Raw genomic sequence first — 23,794 nt, 5'->3', positions numbered from 1 at the left:
GATGCTGGGACTTAGCAGGGTAGGGGGTTGGGGTGACACATGAAAATGGACCAAAAAACATAAGGAGGGACACCTGAACAGAGGAAGATCACTGTTACCTGCTACATTCAACTTCCACTTTCCGAAAGCATCCCGATCTGAATAACGTATGGTCACCTTCGTCATTTAAGTCCATTGAGCTGCAGCCTGGAAAGGTTAAGTGGCCCGTTCATGAAGACCCGGTGGGCTGACTTCAGAGCCAGAGCACCAAGCCAGGTCTTCTCTTCACATGCGTCACTTCCTCGGGGGTGAAAAGAATCCAGTTTTGGAATCAGACAGCAATGGGTTTGCATCCAGTAGCAGCCTCTTTCTATCTGTGACCTTGGCAAATTATTTAACACTCTGAGTCTGTTTCCTTTTGGATATAAAGAGAATAATAATACAAGCTTTCTGAAGTTGTTGTGAAGATTTTAAACAGCAGGTATTAAGTGCCTTTAAAAAGAGAAAAAATTCCATCAACAAACCAGTTCAGTTACCTCCCTTGGGCAACTTACTTCATTTCAATAGACTACGCTTTCTTCTATCCATTTATGAATGAATGGGTTCAAGCATAAGCATGAACTCTAATGTCTGTTTCATTGGTATTTGGGGCTTCATTAATATGTGAGATTTTAAAATTAAGTTAAAAACCTAGGGAGGAGATTTTCAGGCAAAGAGAGGATTTTTTGATAGTCTACTTACATCCATTACAAAGCGGAGGGTACCTCCTGTAGATGTAGTCCTGAAATTGCGATTTAGATGGTCAGACTGAATTTACTCTGTCCCTATTTATAGAACTGAGTATTAGACGTCATTAGCTAAGTGAAAAACCAGCATGTGGGTCAGACATAGTGGTGGTATTTTTCTAAAGATTGTTAGAGATTAGTGGTAGTGGAGCCTGTGTTCTGTTCATCTGTTCCTTGCCTCCTTCCAAGTACTGAGGGGACTGGCATTCAATGGAGACTGCCATTAGAATTCATACCCTGAGATTTTCCTTAGAGGTTGCGTGTTTACAAATCATGCACGTATTCAGCAAATATTTGTTGGGCCCTGACTGACTCCATGCTAAACATAATGTCAAACAAGGAACAAAGCTGCAATCCAGTGACCCTGATAAGGGAGGTAAGAATGTTACAGGAGTTCTTGGAAAGGGCATGGACTGGGACCTGGGGAGAGCAGGGAAGACCTGTAGAGGAAGTGAACGATGTGTAGACAGGTCATGCAAGAGGTTCCTGACGGGCTTTCTGTTTCTGCAGTAACCAGGAAGAATACAATGTCATGGCACAGGAGTCTAACTCAAGTATGAAGGTCATGGGAAGTTAGGAACTGTAGAAAGCAAAGCTGGAGCTTGCGATGCATGCGGATGAGTGTGGACTTTATCCTAGAGCAGAAGGAGCATTGAAGTATTCCAAGCAGGGACATGGAGATGAGAAAGTCATGCCAGCTGCCATGTGGAAGATAGATAAGACCATTCAGGAGACTGCAGCTGTCCCCCAAGCCATAGATGTATGTGGCATGAACTAGGGTGGTGTGCAAGTAGGGAGAAGTAAGTGGATTCAGGAACTACTTGACAGGAAGATTTGGCAAGTCTCTGTTCCTGGGGGAATAACAGGGAAGATAAGCCCAGATTTCCAACCTGGGCAGCTGAGTAGAGGAGGCTGCCATTCACTGAGACAAGCCCCCCGAGGAGTGGGTTTGAGAATGAGGAAAGGAAATGAGTTCTGTTTAGGACATGTTTGTTGAGGTGACTATGAATCATTTGGGTAGGAGTGTCCTGTGATTGGTTTTCTACACAGATGCAGAGCCAAGAGGGAGATCTTAGCTGGAAATTCTGAATGTAATACACTGAGGGAGAAAATGCTTTAGATGTGATTGTCACGCGCAACTTCTTTCTGACTAACTTACATTTGGGGGTGGCTATCATTGACTTTATTTGAAACTCCGAAAGAAGCTACTACCTAATGCTCATTTTCAGAGGTGTTTTTGGTCCCTGGACTGGCTGCCCCAGCATCACCTGGGAGCTTGTTACAAATGCAGGGTCTCAGGCCTCACCTCAGATCTACTGCATATATCAGAATCTGCACTTAAACAAGATCCCCAGGTGATTTGGATGTACATTAAAGTTTGAGAAGCACCCTGTTCTAGATCAAGGAGCCAATTTGAGACCCTCTTCCCTTTGTGTCATCTCATCACCTTCTATGGTACCGTGTTTTTCAAATGTTAAGGCGATATAGTATCTGTCTGTATTGTATTGATTTTTTATATAATTGAAGCAGCAAAAAGGCTTGATTGACCATGCTCAGTGTTGTGGGCTGTTATTTTTAAACTCTATGTAGATAGTCTTTAACTGTCTTATCACTGGACAGCGCCATCTTCAATAATCAAAACTACGTGAAATGCATACATGGTATTTTTATCTTGAAATCTCACACTGAGAAGATGGTGACTAATAGTTGGGTGTCAGTGGATACAAATAGCAATGAATTCCACTCACCTCAACAATTATCAGGGCAACAAAAGATAATTACTAGCTTCTCCTGAAGGCAGAGCCATGCTTACTCATACAGAAACAACATGAAGAGCAGCTTCAAGAAATTCCTTGATTTAAAGAATCTACCACCAACCCTGACCCCTGAGCCTTCTAAAATGCTTTGAAAATAAGTCATTCGGTGCCTGGATTCTTGTCAGTCAGCCAGCCATCACAATAAACATACACCCTGTGTCCATCCTGTAGAATCAGGTATGAATTCCACATAAGGTTTGCTTTCCTCCAGGCCATTTTAATTCCTTTAGATGCCATCAAAATTGTTAATGATTTAAATTCTAAATCAGAACTACCATTTCCATATAGAGACTATTAAACCCTTTCTAAGTATCTAGAAGATTAAAAAAATTAAAGATTTAACAAATTTTTAAAAATTTATCCAGAAATATGTACTATCAAGTATATTCTAGGCATTATATTCATAATGATTATAAAACAAAAGCAAAGCTCTTATGTGCACCATTCCTGGGTTGTTGTTTTTTAACGAGGGAATGAGGGGTAGAGAAGGCAAGAAAAAGAATAAGGAAAGTAATGAACACAGTACTTGGACCCAGAGTTGCTACAAATGAACATTAGAATCAGCAAACTTTCTACTCAAGAATATTCTTCCAGATGAATAGAATTTTGTGTTTTCATTTATTCAGCAAATATTACTGATCACAACATATGTCTCAGACAAATGCTAAAAACTGAGGGGACAGAAATGAGTACAATACAGCCCCTGGCCTCAAGGAACCCAAACTCTGACAGAAACTGAATTTGTCAGCAATACTGAAATCATTTTTAAACTTTCTTCTATGGGAAAAATATTATCCTTTCAACCTAGACACAGCTGACAACAAAGAAACAAGCTTATACGTGTCCCTTTAAATTTCCAAGCGTGGTTTCTGTTGAACAGGCAGAGGCAAATTGAGATCTCCTCTCCAAGTCGCCCCTAATTATAAGCATTGTGTGTGCTTCGGCCAGGATCCAGTTTGCTGATGAATACAACAAGCCTTCATTGTTTTATTATAATAAAGAGAACTGTGCAGTTAAGCCATGCCATGATGTTGGGCTCATGGTCATTATCTAAATGAGCTGCTAAACACAGGCCTGGAACACACTCCCAATATAGGCCACCTCTATCCTCCACTCGTCTTTCAAGTTCCCCACTCTCAAACAGGAGCACCCCAGGATCCAGCATGCTCCCAGTGTTCTGAAGACCATTGAAAAGCAGACTTTGTGATCTCATGGTTCCCAAGATCAGGCAAGAACACCAGGCATCGTTGAGCCTCTGTCAGTCACATAGGTGACCTAACCTGACAATAGGGGGCCCCGTGTGAGCAAATGAGGATGTTCTTTTCAAGGAAGATCTGTCCATGTGCCCTCCTCCTCCCCTATCACCAGTACAAGAGATTCATTCCCTTGGTGTCCGAGTTTTAGAAGCAATGAAACAACATTCAAATTCCAGCCACCATCTACATACCAGCTATGCAATCAATGTTGGTCTAGTTACCAAGCCTCTCTGGAACCTTCTGTTTTTAAAAGAAGAATAGCTATACCTACAAGTAAATTTCTATGTGCCTCAAATAAGGCAGTATATGTGAAGTATATTGTCTGGTGATCTGGTAAGTGCTTAATAAATTGTATTTCTGTTATTATTATTATTGTCATAGGAGGGTGGGTGCATTACTTTCCTAGGGCTACCATAAAAGACTACCAGGAGCTAAATAGCTTAAAACAACAGAAATGTATTCTCACAGTTCTGGAGGCCAGATGTTCAAAATCGAAGTCTTAACAGGGCCATGCTCTCTGTCTAAGCTTCTGGTGGTTGCTGGCAATCCCTGGCTTTCCTTGACTTGTAGCTGCATAACTTCAATCTCTGCCCCCATCATCACATGGCTAATTTCCCTCTGATGTCAGTGTCTTCATGTGGTTTTCTCTTCACTATGTGTACCTGTCTCCTCTTCTTCTAAGGACACCAGTCATTAAGGGTCTACCCTATTCTGATGTGACCTCATCTTCATATATGTCATTATTACATCGTCAAAGAAATATTTCCACACAAAGTCCCATTCACATGTACCAATGGTTAGGACTCCAACTTTGGGAGACACTAAAACTTCGGATGATGCAATTCAGCCCACAATAGGTTAAGGGATTTGGGAGCCTCTAGGAAGCCTGTTCTATAATGGTAGACATGCTTGAGAGGTCACACTTTAGCCCTCACAAAAAAGACTCACATCACTATAGAAGAGTTCAAGATGGAATGTAGTAGCATGTTGGAGCAAATATTGCAATAGTAATACAAGTTCGGAGACTGAGACAGAAGGGATCCACGTGGGGCAGCATGGCCAAAAGAGGCTTTGTGGAGAAAGGGGATGCAAGCTGAGCCTTCGCACTTCCTCTGTCTTCTTCCTTTCCCGAGGTGACCTCAGTGCTCACATTTCCGTGGCAGGGAGAACATGGGGCCGAGAGCTACACCATATGCACCTCTTCCATCCACCGTCCACAAGGGCTTCAGGAGATACTGACTGAGAAATTGGAGCAGACCTGTGACACCCAGGCTTCCATGCTGGCCCTGTTCCAAAGCCAGTAGCCTAGAGAGGAATCTTTGTCTCATTCTGAACAGCTGTCCACATGATGGAGGGCCAGCCCTCAAGGAGAATACAGGCCGCTCTAGCAGAGATGAGGGAGATGAGGACCTCCAGTTCCTATTCCACAGTAGGAATCCCTGGCTGAAATGTGTGCCTTTCCTGAAACGTGAAAGCACCTAAGAAAGTTTCCTGTGGAATTTTATAATAGGCTTAGGGAAGGGGCCTGAAGAAGAAAAGAATCAACAGTGAAGATTTTGGGGGGATCTAGGCACATTGTGTGTTGCCTATTCCCAAGTGCTGTTAAAACTTGCAAACAAAATAGAATTCTGACAGCGAATAGAAGACATTTATTTCTTCACAAGAAGAAAAAAAACACAAGGCGCATTCAAGGGAATGATGAGTTATGAGGAGATACAAAGCATTTTTTGCCCTCATGACCTGAAGGTGAAAGAAAGTATAAAGAGGAAAACATACTGTCACAGATTTTGGGTAAAGACGATGTTACCTCAATTTTTATTTCTACTGACAGTCCTATTTACAAAGGACAACAGCCTCTTTGTGAAAATGTTTTTCTTCGAGATGATTCAAATCTCTTCTGGAAAGAAGAAGGAAAAGCAGCCAGAGCTCTGAGAGGCACCCAGGCAAAGTTTGAATTTCACTTTGTAGAAGAAAAATCTGCTACTTGGGGCCTCACTGAATTTCTTCCAGCCCAGGACTGCATGGACCTGTCCAGTCTGAATACTGCTCCTAGAATGTGTGTGGTGTTGATGGTCGCTGAGAAATTCCCTGCTTCATGGATGAGGAGAGCAGGGCCAAAGGAAAAATAAAAATTGAGAAACTTAATTACCTAGAGCTGTTAGAGTAGAACAAGGATTAGAATCCAGGGGAATTATTTGTGTATGTCTTATGGCTTCACCTACCGGGTACATTTCTGGAGGGCAGCGACCACATTCTATATACCTGTATCCTTTGCTGTGCTGAGCTATGCTCAGAACACATTGGTTAGTTGGCTAGCTGGGTGATTGCTCGGTGCTCTGAGTAACATGATTGATAAGAGCATAAGCTCTGGGGTCAAAACTGTCTCTGTTTAGATCTGGCTGTGCCACTTACTAGCCAGGGAACATTGTGCAGGTTTTTAACTCCTGTAGGCTTTACCATCTTCATTTGTGTAATGGAAAGAATCATTTTTACCCGATAGTACTGCTGAAATGATTAAATGAGGCAGTGCATGTGAAACATTGCATTCAACTGTTGCAAAACAATACTGCAGAGCAAAACATCTCTAAACTTGGGGACTACAATCATGTGTATTTTGCTCAGCATCTACAGATCAGCTGAGGGTCAGCTGATCTAGCTTGTGGTTGGCTGGTCTTGGCTGCAAGCTGTAGGTCCGGTCTAGGTTTGTTCCATGTATCTTTCATCCTCCTTGGTCCACTAGGTGCATGAACCATGTCCTTCTCACGGTGACAGCAGAAGCTCATCAGGGCAGGCTCCTCCTCCTGCACCCCCCAAAGCCCTGCAAGGATCATGCGCACTTAGGTCACATTGTCCAAAGCAAGTCATAGGGCTAAACCCAAAGTTAAGCAATGGAGAAGTATTCACACCCACCAGGCAGCCATGGCAAGGGTGGGAATGTATATGACACCGCTACGCAGGAGTGAAGAATTGTGACTGATAGTTCAGTTTAACACAAATACTTTGCAGAGTGTCTGATATATAATCAGTGTTCTGTGGATGTCAACTATTATGAATTATTATGAAACCTTTCTTGGTAGATGCATAACATCTTCCATTAATAGAAGTTGTGTTCATTCACTTACAAAGGATAATCTTTGTTTTTTCTTATTTTTCTCTCCTTCCACAGATTTACTTTGCACCAAGGACAAGTTATCAGCCAGTTTCTGCCAAACACTAAAAACCATGAAGAAATGTTCTGTGCCCACTGTGAGGGCTCAGTGCTGCCTTTCATGTCCCCAGACACACATCGTCCACACCCAAAGGCCAAGAAAGCCACAGTCGCTCAAAAACCCCAAAGCATTCTAGTCCAGAAGGAAGCCACCCTCCACCACAGACTGCAGCAACCTGCTGATGGTATACTTTCTAGACCCAGGGACCACTGCACTGAGGTTTCTCAGGCCCAACTTTGGCTCAAAACAAAATCCACTGTGTTTTTTAGCCACAAAACATCCTTGCAAAAGGCGTGGGACTGTGATAGCTTGCTGTTCCCTGACAGGCAGGTGAGATATCCAGGAGAGTCAGGCATCTCCTGGGATTGGCTCCCAGGAAAGGTGCCAGATTAGCTAAGTCAGTGACATGATGTCTTTCCCCTCCTTAAAAATAAAAACAAAGACACCAGGATTTTCCCAGACTACCTCAGGAGTATCAAGAAACAGAACCAGATGTATCCAGGTAACAAATAATCTTGTTAATTTACTTAGGTGAAACCATCCTTTTTTTCCTTCCTGCTTGGGAAGCTGTTGTTGAATACGTCATGGGAGAGAGCTTTCAGGAACATTCCTTTACTTCACCCAGGCAGAGGACCGCTTTGTTCAGCCAGTACTCACCGGAGTCAGGGAGAGAAAGTGCTGGCTATATCACTCCATCTACATCACTGTAGACTCCATATGTGGGCTGTTTAGACTCCCTTGTGTGCCTGGAGATATAAGAAGAAGAGAAAATGGGCAGAAACTATAAGATTTGTAAAGGTAAAAGATTTAGCTTAATTATACAGAAGACATTTCTGACTCAAGGATAATTTCTATGAAAACTCTTAAAAAGCAAACGAGCAGAAATCAAATTCTTGCTAGTATAAGAAAAGAAACATGGATCTTTATTCTTCCCCCTTTCCTGGCAAATACGTTTCCTTTGCAGAAGAGTAGATGAGTCTTCCTGTCTGACGTTTCCTCTCTAGCACATTCCCTGCCTGAGTCATCAGTTCAGGTCCAGCTGTGTTTCCACTGCTGGGGGTTTACACACAACAGCTACTCTAGCCAGGTCTGTGGCTGCAACACACACCTGCCTACCCCCAGGACAGAAAATGGTGCTCAAGATTAAAATATGTCAAAGAACCAGGTAAACTGTATTAAGTACAAGAACTTGGAACGCACCTCTAGTCTTGAAAAAAAAAAACAAAACTCAAAAGTGAGGTTAAGTACACCCAGTACACCCAGTAGTTAGTTTTAAGGTCTGTTTCCCGGGATGGAACAGTCAAGAGAGACCCAAAAAGTGAAATGAATGCTGGAATGCTTATTCTGGACGTTCTCACCACCAATCAGGAGGCTGTGGTCTCAAATACAAGGCAAGTTTCCTGGGTGGGTGGGTGGGTAGGGAGGGCCTCAAAGGGAAGAAGACCTCAGAACCAGTTCTTGACAGAGCGGGAAGCAGGGATGTGGACTTCAGGTAATGGGTAGCACATTCCAGACTCATGCACAGGTAGTGTAGTGTCCCATAGCTCTGGTGGATTACCTATCCGTTCAGCAGAATGGTGCTATTGAAAAATGGTGCTAATATCTAGATGGTGGCAGAACTAATATAAACATACAGATAGATGTACAGGTGGGCGAGTCCATATACATCTATTGAATGTGTGATGGTGTTGCTGGCCAATGCCAGTTCTATTGCTTGGATACTAGAAGCTTAAAATGTTTATATTATGTGCTTTTTCATTTTCTTTCAAACCATTAATGTCTATTATTCTGATAAATTCCTGTGGAAAATAGAACACTGGGGTTGGAATGAAATTTAAGAAGGAGCAGAAACAGGAGGAAAGCAGAAACATTTACCTAAAGCCAGGGAGGTTATTTCTCAATAATAATGGTTTTGTGTTCTCTCTCTTTGAATGCAAACACTGCTGGTAGATGACAATCATTGGTGAAATATGTTTTAGAGAGAAGAGGCTTAAATGGTTAGTGACAGGAGTGGAGGAGAACCTGATTTTTTTCTAATGAGGCCGTTTGCAGAGACCATCCCCGAAGTGTAGTGTGGGCTTTCAGGGGGCCAAATTTAGCAAGCTAGGTTGATTTAACTTCACCCGGTACTGTACTATCTAGCATCAGTTTATGCATGTCATCAGAGACCTGGGTATGACCAGTCTTCCAGAACTCAGGAACAAACCTGGATTCCTACTGACCTCAGCAAACTCAACTAGGCCAGATTTCTCAATACACGAAATGGACCATGTTATTTATGACCCACATGGCAGAGAAGATGATAGACATGTGGGGAGGGTCTGGCCAGATATTCCATTCTAGGGCTTTCTCCAGTTTCGTAAAGGTAGGAAATGAGCCCCTAATCATGTATCACAGACGTTCACTGCCTGTATGGAGGCTGTGTCGTGAGATAGTTGTGTGGCCTCTGTCAGTCTGTACTCCAGGATAGAGTCATCTGACACAGTTGTTACCTTGACACTCATCTTTGGATCATCAGGGTTTTGACAGGTCCCCCTGCTTGCAGTCATAAAGAGGCCTCAGATTTAACAGGAAGGCTCTAAAGACGAGAACCTAGATGGTACCTTCACCATTCCTTGGATGTTCACAGGGGACAACATCAAACAGCATTGTTGATTTATTTAGTGCACGTCCTCCTTTCTTCCCACCTTGAACAGGCAAGTGAGAAATGTGGCAAGACATGCTGTATACACATCTGCCATGAGCCAGAGGGGCCACCACAGGGTCTGGTGCTTAAATACAGTGAGGTTCTCAAACCCAGTTTGGTTTATTTCCATTGTCTTTCATAGTGATAGAGTTCACTGTTCTCTGGAAAGTTGTGGGTGAATTGAATTCTTGAACACTGAAACATAGTTTAACACACCAAGAGAAAATATTCCAAGAGACCAGCGAAGACTTTTCAAAAAAAGAAATAATTTTGTGGATACAAACAATTGCCTCTTCATGGAAATGACTTGTTTTACAATGGGTTTTCCTGGTGCAGTCATCCCAATGCGGTGCTTTCAGATATTTAATGAATGTTTACTTCATCAAGTTTCTGAAACCAATGTGAGAGATTTATGCTGTTTCAGACATAATTTCCCAATCAATTGGTTGAAACCCTTCAAATTCTAAAATCTACACCCTGCCAGCCCAGAGACTGCCAATCTTAGCTCTTCTCCCTCTGACTTTAAGATGAAGTCCTGGGACAGTGTATTTGCTGCTCGGTGCACAGTGATTCACTCTCAGGGGAGAGACCACATGACGTGAACTGCCTGGTGCTACAACTTAGCCAACATATTTGATGCTACTCCTATTTTGTTGTATTGAAAATTCAAATATTGTTAGTGTTAACATTATTTTAAGTTATGTCATTAAAAAAATCATTGGCAAAGCACAGTTCTACCCATGACTGTCCTCCACAGTGGTTGTATGATGTATATGGCCCAACCCATGTGCTCTCCCTGCATCTCTATGCTACGCTGTTTTGCCAGGCCCAGCCTCCTTTAGGGGTACCTTGGTGGGTACCTCAGTATTTAAAGCCAGAGTGTAATCATAGCCTGCTATCGTGTAGCATTAATAAAATCGCTAAACTCAATGTTTCCATGTGATACATTTACTCCTGCCATGAGACTCCCACCACCCACCAGTATTGCCCTGGAATTTAACAACTGGAGGAGGATGCTGTCAACTTCTTCCTCCCACACTCCTTTGCAGATTTCTTCCTACTCCACCCCTAGATCATTATGTCATCAGATGAGTCACCTCCCCGGTGATGTAGAACATAGGTCCCTTGTGAATGTTGATGCAGCTGACACAATCCACCATATGATGATCCAAAGTGATGCCTAAAATTCTCCTCAGTACCAGGTTCAGTGTATGCAGAACTGTGTATGCAGTTCACAGCATAACCTATTCCCTCAATCTATCCAGCATGTTGACGTAACATTTAAGACAAACTAACCCACCTCTAGAGGATCTTGCTCTGGAAATCCAGTCCTTCTTCCAAAATGGTACCTAGCATAGCAAGTGTAACCAGCATAGGGACATGGAATTTATTCAAATGGAATGAGTAAAAATGAGGCTGGCAAGAGCCAAGCATCTGTAGGCCTAGGATGTTTGAGGGCATGCATAGGGGCAGTAGGAATCATTTTTGGTCAAGAAGACATCAGAGAGGGCCATGAACACCTCCTTGTTTGTACCTTAAAAACTCTTCTTTCTGTAATCACTGGGTAACTCTTATCCTACAAAACTCAGCTCAAATGCTGTTTCACCAAAGAAGCCTACACTAACCCTGCCAGAAAGACTGAGGCACTTTTCTGTTCCTCCTTCACCATGAGAGAGAGGGAGAGAGACAGTGCATGGGAGTACACAAGCATGAGTGGGGGAGGCACAGAGAGAGGGGGACAGAGGATCCTCGTTGACAGCAGAGAGCCTGATGCTGGGCTCAAACTCATGAACTGTGAGATCGTGACGAGCCAAAATTGGATGCTTAACTGATTGAGCCACCCAGGCTCCCCTCTGGAACACTAGTTCTTAATCAGGGATGATTTTGTCCCTAGGAGACATTTGACAATGACTGGAAACATTGGCAGGGGAGGAAGTGCTATAAGAATCTAGTGAGTAGAGGCCAAGGATGCTGCTAAACATTCTACATGACAGCCCCCCAACCAATAAAGATTTGTCTGGTTCAAAGTGTGAATAGTTTTGAAGTTGAAAAGCTGCGCTACAACAATATCACCCTGGAGTGAGTAGCAGCATTTCTGGGTTGAGTAAAACTGAGCCCACCCTAAAATTTAGAACTCCTAAGAGGACCAATGAGGTGAGTCAGAAAACCTTCAAAGAAGAAAAAAAATTATCAGGATTCAAAGCACATTAGCTTGAAAAAGCATCTTAATGGAGGGGACAAAGGATTGTGAGTATAGCTCCAAAAGAGTCTTGAATCAGCCCCTGGGGGTTCAGGTGTTTGATCTTAGAGCTGGGGGCAATAAACTAAAAGCAAATAAAATAGAAAAATGATATCTTAGGGACTTGGAATAACCTCCTCCAACTGAGGTTTCTACCCAAACAGAACAGATGTAATCAGCCAGATCAAATTAACACCTTTACTAAGGATAAGGCTGGTTTAGAGAGTATACCATAGATGCAGATGGAAAAGAGTTTTCCTATTCTTCTCTACATCTCCAGGTTTCAGGCTCAAGAAGGATGGGGGCTAGAGAGGGAGAGAAAGAGAGAGGTGGATCTCTCAACCCATTAACCTGTTAATAAAAGTATCCATGGCCTTTAAATGTTCACCAATGGCAGCATTCTGTCCTGTACTGGGAGGAGCTCTTGACAAGGGTGTCATAAAGGTCCAGAAGCATATCCCAACACTACCAACACTGAGTCCTCTTGTTTCTATGGGAGAGAGGTAAAAGAGCATGAAGGGAAGAGATGTGGGGGTGGGGGAACAGAGAAGGTATTATGTAAAAATGGTACCTTTTCCAGAAATCCTAATTGAAGATAGATTTTTTTTAATTAAAAAATTATTTTAACACCTGTTTATTTTTAAGAGAGAAAGACAGAGCACGACTGCGGGAGGGGGAGAGAGAGAGGGAGACACAGAATCCGAAGCAGGCTCCAGGCTCTGAGCTGTCAACACAGAGCCCGACACAGGGCTTGAACTCACAGACCTCAAGATCATGACCTGAGCCAAATTCGGACACTTAACTGAGCCACCCGGGCATGAAGATATTTTTTTAAAGATCATAAGGAAAAGACTTATCAGGAAGAGTAGAAAAACAAGACCAGAAGTTAATGAGAGTGAGCCTGCCTTCTGCGCCCACTCCCCAACCAAGCATTGCCCACACCTTCACTGGACAACCCCAGGCCCCTTCTTTTTAGTGGAAGAGGCTGGCACACCTCCATCACCAGCTTTGTGGGATGTTGCCAGGACTAGAGGTCCTCAGTGACAGTGCTGCGGCTTCTGCATATGGTGCCTGGCACCAGCATAATATCAAAGGATTCCCAAAGAAGCAGCACAGTCTGCCTGGAGCTGGGCATCAGACATCAGCCAGCCGGGGGTGGGGTCCTCTGCCCAAATGCCATCTACAGTGGTGCCTCTGGCACCATCCCTGCACAGCATCCTCTTTGGCTGCTATGACAACTAGGAAACATCCCCATAGCCAGCTGTGTTGTGGCAGGACAGGAAAATAATAAGCTGTGGGAGAAAGTCATTAAGAGAATTAGTCCACAGGAGACATTCTCTTGTTGCTCCCAAACTATCAGAGAGGAATTTGCAGGGTCTGGAAATCCCTCAGAGCAGGTTGGAACAGATCCAGGGAAAAACTCTTAACCATCACTCACTATATTCTTAATTCCAGGCTAAGATCTACTTACAATTCTTTTACCAACATACCACTCCTCTAGATGTAGCCCTTTGAGGGGAGGGAAAATATTTTTTGTTATTTCTATTCCTGGAACCTAGCTCACTGTCTAGCACACAGTGTGTGTTCAACAAAAATTGTGTTGATGCCAAGTGAAGGATCTGGGAAGACACATGAAAGTCTTTTAGCAGCTGAGAGATGAAAGATTATTCTGGAAGTTGAACTTGATAATCCATTCAGAACCAACACAGAGAGCTAAACTAACCATCTTAGCTAGTAATCAACAATTAATTACAGGGACTTGAAACATTCCAGCAATTTTCAGTAGCAGTATTTGGGAACATGATGTGCCCCATGAAACACCCTTTCATGCAGGATCCAGGGGCTGAAGATAAGGAGCCCAGTGTTTCCACTTTACTAATGTCTGATACTCATCCTCTTTCTGAGGTCTTCCCAGTGTTTGAAAGAGAGGCAGTGTGGTGGGGACCAAACATACGAAACTGGGAGCAGAAGAACTGGATGCTGTATGTTCCGCCACCACCAAGTTGTGGACTTTGGGCAAGTCTTCGGCATTCACCTACATTTCTGTCTCCTGATGTGTGATCAGCTCCCTTATGGCAATAGTCATTTTTGCATTTATCATTAACACCCCAGTTCTCAATACCATGCCTGACATGGAAAGGATACCTGGTCAAGTGCAACAAACAGTTGCCTGGACAGCTCTACTTGTGAAACAAGTCTGGGTGTGTGAGGGCTGTTAAAGCCACAGGAAAGGGGTGCCTGGATGGTTCAGTTAAGCGTCAATTTTTCATTTCAGCTCAGGTTGTGATCTCAAGGTCCAGAAGATTGAGCCCCATGTAGGGCTTCGAACTGAGAGCATGGAGCCTGCTTGGGATTCTCTCTCTCCCTCTCTCTCTCTGCCCCTCCTCCTACTCGCATGCTCTCTCTTTCTCTCAAAATAATTTTAAAAAACCACAGGGAAAACATGATGCAGCTTCTGAATTATCAATTTGCTGCAAAGTTGGGAGAAGAGAAGCATTTTTTTTTTTAAATAAAATATGTATGAGGTGCCTGGGTGGCTCAGTCAGTTAAGCATCAGACTCTTGATTTCAGCTCAGGTCATGATCTCATGGTTCATGGGATCGAGCCCTGCTGTGCAGACAGCATGGAGCCTGCTTGGGATTCTCTCTCCCTCTCTGCCCCTCTCTCTCACTCAAAAAAAATACATGAATTTTATTAAATAAAGTAAAACACATATTGGATAGTATGAAATATAAGTCTTTAAAATAAAATAAGAAACTTCAAGGGCATTTCCTCAATTGTGGGGGCTACTTCAGTCAGCCCCCCTGGGCCTCTCTCTCCTGCCTCAGCGTTCTTTGTGGAAATGTTTAAGGCTGAATTCAGTGCTCTTTGAAGTCAGATCTGCTCTGATATTCTGTGACATGATGATTCCTTACAATCCGGCCACTGTCAAAATCCCCCTGGACATCCCCCTCTGTCCCTCCAGTGCGACACAGTTCCTCACTGCAATCCCACCCACAAGGCTCTTTATTTGCTAATCCAATTTTCCTGGCAGTCAAAAAAGCTTTGGTGGCAGCTGACTTCCTTTTTCCACTCCACCCTTCACCCCATCACCCTGCACTATCCTGGAAGCAGTCATGGGCAGGATGCCAAGGAAAACAGCAGTACTCTTCCAGTTTCAACCCATGGCAGCCAACTGCTGAGACCATGACTCTGAGGATGGGATGAGCAATCCATCCAGGGCACTTCATCCAGCTGTTTTGTTTACCCTGGTCAGGGGCAGGAGGCTGGGGGCCGCTCCCGCCAGAGGGAACCAGCTGCAATCTTCTAGTTATGATTGCCGCATCCCAAACTTCCCCCAAATTTAGTGGTGTAAGAACAACCATCATTTTATTGTGCTCACAGATTCTGTGGGTCAGAGACTCAGCACGCAGGCTCACAGAGAGATAATTCGTCTCTGCTCCATGATGTTGAGAACTGCAAAAACTTTGCACGAACGACTCTGTCCAAAGCTCTACATTTAGGGACTTGACCAAATGGACCAAATGTTAGCCTGGATTCTAGCAGCTTAAGGCCTTGTCCCTGGGACAACCCACCCTACCCTCACCTCTCATCCCACCCCAGTTGAGTTTCTGTCTGGAAAAGCTTAAATGTGTGGAAAGAATTTAGCATTTGTTCCAGCCAACATTTGAGGATAGGCCCCTGACTTCCCTTTTCTTAGAGTATTTATTACAAACTTATAAATCCTTTCTCCATCCATTTGAGACATGTGTGTATCTCCTGCAACCTAGGAGTGTCTTTCTCTGGGACTGAAAGCCATTCCTTTGAAATACAATCATCAGGAATGGAAGGGTGCCTGTTTTTCAGTCTCTGTGGGAGGATAGAAACCTCACTTTGAGAGAGATGACCTAATGACATTGACATTGACTAACCCCATTTTAGTAATTTTTCACTTTATTACTCTGCTCAAGCCCCCACTCACTCCTTCTCCCCGTCTCTCACTCTCCCTTGAAAACACCATCACTACTGCACAAACTGGAGCTGAGCTCACAACAGTGAGGTCTCTTCCTACATTCAAGGGCAGAGGACATAATCCCACCTCTCAATGGAGCAGGTGCCAAATAACTGGGGCTTTGCTCTGAAACCACCTCACGCACCAAGTCCCAAGTTCCCTGTACAGTAGAACTTCACCATTCGCAGATTCTGCGTTTGAGAATTTGCTATTTTGGAGTCACAACTCCAAAGTCAATAGTAGCAATGCTGTCACGGATACATGCCACCTGCACGCATGGTCTCAGCTAAAGTTGAACAAGGCGATGCTCTGCCTTCTTGTTTCAGCTCTCGTATGGTAAACAAATGTTCTTTTCATGGTCTATTTAGTGCCATGTTTGTTTGCAGTTTAGTGCTTTTTGTTGATTTCACTGGCTAAAATGGCCTTTGAGTATAGTGCTGAAGTGCCGTCTGGTCCTTCTAGGTGCGAGAAGGCTGTGACGGGCATTCTGAAGTCTGAGAGAACATTGGGTTAGAATGACCTCCACAGGTCATGGCATTCCATGACCATGAGAGTCAAGGTAAAGCATTCATGTGGTATTCCATTGTCATTAATCTGCAAGAACTACACTACCGGTCCTAAAAGCTTGCACAAGAATGCTGATACAGCTTTATTCAAAATAGCCAAAACACTGGAAGCTATCCCGGTGTCTATCAACAGCAGAAATGATAAGCTGTGATATATCATGAAACACTTCTCAACAATAAAAAGGAAAAACTATAGATATATGCAACAATATGCAAGGCCTCAAGACATACGCTGAGTATGAGAAGCTGTACCCAAAAGAAGACATACTATATAATTCTTTCTTAAAATAAAATTTGAAAACAAGCCCAACCAATATACAGTGGAAAAAATCAGAGTAATAGTTGCCTCTAGGGGTTGGGCGAAAGCGGGAATTGACTAGAAAGGGCCATATGAAATATTGTTGGGCTCTGAGCCCAGAATTTCTGATTCAGGACCAAGAATCTGCATTTCTAATAAGTTTCCAGCAGCTAGTCTTGGAAATCATACTTTGAGAACCAGTGCTCCAATCTAACCTTGATTGATTGATACAGCAGACACCCCTGCTGTCCATGTCACATTTCCAAAGCCTTCTTTTCTTTCTGTATGAGCCTAGAGTCATCTTGCTTCAAGCACATGCTGTACATCTGGTTGCTTTCCGCTCAAGAACACTCACGTACATGCAGCTCTGAAAGGCAGAGGAACTAAGACTGCTGGGGGCAACTCTCAACCAATGGGGGTGGACATCGTGGATAAATGTTCAGGACAAATCTGGAGGACCCTCCATGCTTCGGAGGGGCTAGCATTGTTGCCCACAGCAGCAATCTTTTTTTTTAACCAGCATTTTTTTTTCCTTTTTAGCAGCAACCTCTATAGCACACCCTGAAGTTGGCTTTTCCACCTTCCCAGCTCCCTCACTTCTGTTTCCTGAGACCACCCTCCATATAAGCTATTCTCATCCAAGTCCTTATCTCAGGTTCTGGGGGAACCCAAAGATAACTGGTGAATATTGGGAGATGAAACAAGGCTGAAAATGATCACAAGGGTGGCACCTGACATTACCATAGAAAAGAAAGATGGTGGATGGTGTCCATCACTTTGAATGTGCTGCTTCCTTACCAAATCTAGTGTTCCACATTTCCCATTTGAACCTCCAGTGCCCATTCCATTCTTCTGCAATGATCTATCTGCTCTCACAGTTTGGCCTTGGCTGGGGCAGAACCCAGGATGGTGGCTTGGTGTCACAGGGCTGAGTACAAGTGGCTCAATATAAAACACCATTTTTTTTGCTGGTCAGTAATGCCTGTTTCTCAGGACACTCCCTAGATTCTGACCTCTAAGTCCCCTGATGTGCCTGATCTCTGAGCCCGTTGAGAGTCTCCTGATCACAAAGTTAATGCCTCACACTTCATCATTGGATTCTGCTTCCTTGTTAGGTCACTTTGGCCTGATCCTTATCTGTCAGGGGAAGCATTAGTTAGAACAGCATGAATGAAACACAGAAAGATGGTTGTATATGCATGGCCCAGTGCAGTAAACTGTGAGGCCACCAGCATCCAAACATGACAGGTCTGGCTACTATGGCACTCGGGCATACTTATAGCCCTCAGACCCATAATATTACACTTGGAGACAATCAATATTGGCAGGAACAAGAACAGCAACTCTCTGGAATCCAGGGAATGAGACATTATCCCATAATGAGGAGGTATTGGGGACCGCAAGGCCAGCCTTGGGTGTCCTCCATTCTCTCATGTTCCAGGTGGCCAGCCTAATGAGCTTGCTTCTCCGCTCCCACACAGCCTCTTCATGATGCATCTCTGGAGACTGATGCTAGAGCTCTCCAGGGCAAGGGTAATTTCCCTGGTCTCCTAATTGATTTTCTCTCCCAAACCTCTCCCAGTGTTGCCTCATCTCAGACCTGCACATCCATGGTCCTAGGTCATCCTTACTGCCTCTGGCACAAACCTGGGCTTAGCCATGCGTGGGCTGCCCCCTGGTGGCTATCTTCATGAAGAGAAAAGTTGCACAAACCTCCCTGGCCAACACGCAAAGCTGGTGTTTCCCATTTAAAATCACCGATTCTCAACAGGAAAGAAATCCCCTTGTGAGGAGAAATTAGAGTGTTAGACAGTGGTGGTGCCAATCAGCTAATAAACAGGAACGCCTTTCTCCAACTCGGCGGAAATAATTGTTAATGGATTCCAATGGGTGGACCCTCAGGGGACCAGCTTAAAACTATAGCCACACAAAATGGCAATTTGTTTTCGGCTGACTGTCCTTGCATCTGTTTTTGATTTCAGAAAACGGATAAACTAATGAAGCATGAGATTAAATTAGCTCTCCTTGACCCTCATGGGTTGGGAAATGAATTTGTTACATATTGCTGGTACGTAACAATTGCCCTTTATTGACTCTATGATCCACCAAAGAGCAGGATATTAAGAAAACTCTCCTTCACTTGTGTTCGGGCACATGGGCATCTGAAGCCATCTGAATGGGCATCTGAACCTCAGAAGCTAAGGAAGGAAGATGCGGGCTGACAAACATTTCTTCTCTCCTTCTTCCTTAGGGAATTACAACCTGGGAGCAAGACGGTTACTTTTAAATTAAAATTGTCATATTAAAATTAAATTGTCAATTAAAATTAATTGTCAGATTACTGGGAGCAGGGAGATCAGAAGGGGAGGTGGTGCAGCTGTGAGCTCCATTGTAGGAATTTTTTTTTTCAAGATACTTACCAAGCTGAAATCTCGCTGACAGCTCATTTGTACCATAGTATTCCTAATACATTTTCACAACACAATTCCACAGGCCAGCTTCCCCAAAGATGCATTGCTAGGCTATCATGCATGACCTCTGAGGTCCAAGGTAGAAAAAATACCCACTCTTGCCAAGTAAACAAGGATCTTCTGGGGCTCCTTGGCAGGTTACTTAGCAGATATGCCTCTGGGCCGTGTCTATTTGGCATGATCTTGTCTAGGGTCTTTAGTGAATAAGAGGAGTCCTGACATTAAAGGCTGTACAGGTAAGAAAGTAGAAACCTAGTGTCAGCATAATTGCAGCATTCACTTGTTCATTAAGGATTTTAATTATTGACTGCCCATTAGGCAACGAGCACTGTGCTTTAACTTATGATCAATTCAAAGAAGTATTAAGTCTCCACCTTAAAGGAGTTTGCCATCCAGCAGAGAGCTAAACTAAGCATCTAAAAAAAATTAAAAATCAAAATACAGCAAAAGGGAATAAAGCAAAAGATTCCACAAAGCAGAATCGTTAGTGTATAGGGAATCAGAATAACCAGCCATCAGAGTTTAGAAAAATCACCCACAGGGAGAAGTCATCTGAGTAGCCCAGTCTAAGTACAATGACTCACTGAAAGAAATATGGTCCCACAACCAAAAAGCGAGTGGAAAGTATTTCCAAACTTTGCTAGCTTCTCCCAAAAAACATGAAGGAATGCAATTCCAAACCTACATCTATATTTCTTTCCATTGTTTCTTCTCCCTTCTAGTTGTCCCACATTTAGAGGCTAATTTTGTCCAACCCTAATTCTTCCCACAGTTGTCAGGAAGTCCCAAACCTCCCCTACTTGTCCAACTTCTCCAGGCCAGAGTCTAGCTAACCACTCTCCTCAACTGGCAACATAAAACCCAGGAATGGGCTTGTCGATGACAGGACCATCCTCAGAGGGTCAGGACTGAAGGCAAGCTGAAAGGCAAGAACAAAACACAAATTGCCTCCAGCAGGCCATTGGTTTGGGGTGTAATAAGGAAGAGGTTGAGCAGCAAGACTAATAAACTTTGTTCCCACCACTAGTAAGATCGCCAGATGAATGGAAATTGCCACCTGTAGAAGTCGCCTCGGGCTTTGGAATATCGGGTGTGGAATATCAGAGACAAGACATTGGCAGTGGTGACTCTTAGAGGAATATCATGAGATATTAATATTTCATTCCAACATTTGAACTGTGATTTAGCCAAACTACCCTAAGTCTACTTATATTTATTTAGCAGTCTTAGGAATGTTAATTCAATGCATACTCTGCAACATATGTTATACCAATTACACACACACACATGTCTGAGTGAAGCAGAAGGATCATCTGTATTTGCTCCATATTCATTTGTCTTGGCTTCTGCCAACCTTTCCTTGCAAAGAAGGAATAGTGGTCACCAATGTCTCAAGGAAAAAGTGTTGGAAAAAAAATTTCTAAAATTTTCCTACTTTCACTTACTTTTAATTGGAGAAAGGCTCACTGGTATCTAATTTTTGGTGTGAGTTCATGGAACACTGACAAAGTTTGCTGTCATTCCCCTAATCAAAGCAGTAAGAGTTGGAACTGGAAATCTTGTCCAGTTACGCCAACGTGTGAAAGTCAGGAGGCTCAACTGACACCATTGATCTGTTCCAGGGAAAAACATGGAGAAAAAAGTCGGTGGCTCTTCACAGAGCATAAGATAAAAGTTTGCATGTGCTTTCCAACCACTTTCCAAAATAGAAAGTCATTCACCACCTGATACAACTATCACCATTAACTGATAAAGTACCCCTGGAAATATAATAAATTGACATTCTGGTTTATCCATCAATTTCCTGTGAGCTTGGTTAATATAAGTCAATTCCCCTAAATCAGATAAAATTCAGTTTCTAAAGCTGGAAGGTCAGAACTCAGATTAGGATTGAGCCATCCCCTCAAAATGCTACCTTTTGAGGTCCAGTGTAAGTAGCCAGCTGACCACTCACTGTGGCATCTAAACCTCTGCTCTTCCTGATCTCACTAAGCAAGGGAGTGATAGAGGCAATATGTTCTGAGAATTGCAGCGTCTGGCATGGTGCCTGCCAGCTAGTGAGAGCTTAACAATTTGTGGAAATCATCTTTTCTTTTGTTCGTTGATTTCTAGGAGGGCTGTGTGGTCAAGAACTGGGGCGGGGCGGGGTGGGGGGGGAGGAGGCAGCAAATAGAAGGCTGGAGAAGAGGAGGGAGGCAGAGGTGAAAAGACACAGGTCACGCTCTGTGACATGAAAGCAGCCTGTCTCCGGCGAGGATGGAGCAGTGTGTGAGTCTGTGGGCGTCCAGGAGGGGAGATGAGGAGTGGAGTGCACAAGAGGCTGAACCACAGAGACCATATCCTGCCCTATTCACCCACCTCGGCGGGAGACCAAGGGCACAGCCGGGCCATCTCCGAGGGGACTGGACTTTCCTCCTGATCTTCAGACTAACCTGAAGCCTCCTCCTGTCCGGACCAGACCCAGCCTGCAGCAGCCCCAGCAACTGAGGGGAACACGTGCAGGCTTTCTCTAAAGCTGCCGAAGGTTTTTTCACCAGGCAAATGTTAGTACCCACCCTATCCTGCCCATTCTGGGCCCCAAGAGATGCTTGCTTTAGCCTTGCCCCACTGTGAGGCCTGGAGTAACAGTACAATTGAGGGTCCACATCCCAAATGTTTCAATGCATAAAGGTTATCAAACAAGCTACATCTTCAGCCCAGTCTGGGTTTCTATCCAGCGTCGGATGGCCCTCTCTCCTTGTGACTGAGAAACTTGTGACTGATGAATCATCCCTGAGCTGGCCCTGTCTCCTGAGAACGTGGCCCAGACCCAGGACTGAACCCAAGCCCCTGATGGAGAATGACCTGGCCAAGCTCCCCAGGTCAGGAAGTTTCCCCTCCCCCATGCCTCCCTTTTCCAGCTCAAAATCTGCAGGCAGTCCTGAACACCTTCCCAAACCACATGTCCCAGGCAGAGGAAGGGGAGAACACAGTTATCTGGGAAATGCGCTCTGCCCAGCACCCCTGCGCACTTGCCTTAGGGGCTTTGTGGTGGCCATCTTCAGGCAGGACAAGCCACGATCTGCCTGGTTTCCTTGGGTCTAGGCTGTGATTCCATGTCCTCAGCCTGCTCTCACACATCCTCAGATCCAAAGGTTCCTCTGCCCTGTGTATATCTGTTGTGTAAATAACAAAAACAAAACATGAACACATATTTGATGTTTACCCCTGGTTCTACAGTCAGTCTATTTGAGGCATTTCAAACCAGGACCCACACCCAGGGCTTGTAACTCCAAAGGGCGATACAGGATAGCCAGTAATTCTAAATGGAGAGAATTGCCCTTTGCTACAGCATCTGCTGCGTGTAACTGAGGCATTCCGGAAGGAATCATCTTACATTCATGATCTTGAATAATTCTCATGATAACTCTCCCAACTAGTACTAGGGAGAACATGCTATAGGGTGTCTCTCTCATGTGACTGTGCTCGAGAGCGCTGAAACAGGACAGAGTGACATAAGAAGAGGGAGGAAAAAGAGATCGATGTTGCTGGCTTTCCTGCTGGAAGCTGAGCTTAAGTCCTCCAACAAACTGCCACAAACATGATGGCTTAAAACAACACATGTTTATTATTGTGTAATTCTGTAGGTTAGTCGGCCAGTACAGGCCTCATAGGGTTAAAATCAAGGTGTTGGCAGAGCTGGACCCCCTGTGGAGCTACATCAGGGAATTTACTTCCTTGCCTCTCTTCCAGCTTCTGGAAGCTTCCAGCATTCCTTCACTCATGGTTCCTATCCTGTCTTCAAAGCCAGCACCGGCTGGTCAAGTTCTCCTCACATGGCATCCTCCTGGCTGTTCTTTCATCTCCTTCTTTGACTTTCGATGAGCCTTGTGATTACATTGGACCCATCAGCATAATCCAGGATGCTCTCCCTGTTTTAGTGTGAGCTGATTAGCGACCTTAGTTCCCTCTGCAATGTTAATTCCCCTTTGCCATGAAACTAACCCATCCACAAATTCTAGGGAATAGGACATGGGAAGCTTTGGGGGGACATTACTATGCCGACTGTAAAGGGTAACATTACAAAGGGCCTTGCCACCTTGTGGAGGAGTCTTTACTTTGGCCTAAGGATAGAAGGGGATCATCAAAGGGTTTCAGTCAAGTGAAAAATATGATGACACTGTGTTGTAGGCTAATCAGTTGTATTTTTTTTTTTTTTTTTTATCTGTAGTTGAGAACAGGGACTGGACCAAAGGAACTCCAGGCCTAAAATGGCTTGATACTAGGTCTTGGAGAAAGACCCATCCAGGAAACAGAGGAGAAATTATAGCCCACTTGTAGGCTACACTTGTGGATACCTGTAGCCCAATTCTCAAACCATATCCTCACCAAGTCTATGCCTAATACCTTGAGAGTCTACTGTAACTGAGATACTGCTACCCCACAGTCACCTCTACCTCTTTATGGAGCCAGGCTGGGTCAGAGAGCATATTTGTGAGGAAGCCAGAGAGCTGCCAG

At 44.0% G+C, this 23,794-nt stretch overlaps 1 protein-coding gene across 1 annotated transcript in view; it reads left to right on the top strand.

The window, feature by feature from the left end:
• ADAMTS12 (ADAM metallopeptidase with thrombospondin type 1 motif 12) overlaps positions 1-10,662 on the top strand; it is a 326,954-nt gene extending 316,292 nt beyond the window's left edge. Inside the window, exon 24 of the mRNA XM_025924368.2 lies at positions 7,004-10,662. Coding sequence (XP_025780153.1) covers positions 7,004-7,182 — 179 coding nt within the window. The 3' untranslated portion in view covers positions 7,183-10,662. The remainder of the gene's footprint in view (positions 1-7,003) is intronic.
• Positions 10,663-23,794: the final 13,132 nt, after the last annotated feature.

This window comes from Puma concolor, chromosome A1 (assembly GCF_028749965.1).
Source record: "Puma concolor isolate L17-30 chromosome A1, mPumCon1.1.hap2, whole genome shotgun sequence".
Lineage (NCBI taxonomy): Eukaryota > Metazoa > Chordata > Mammalia > Carnivora > Felidae > Puma > Puma concolor.
The sequence above is the reverse complement of the archived record's forward strand: the minus strand, read 5'-3'. Positions and strand labels throughout refer to the sequence as shown.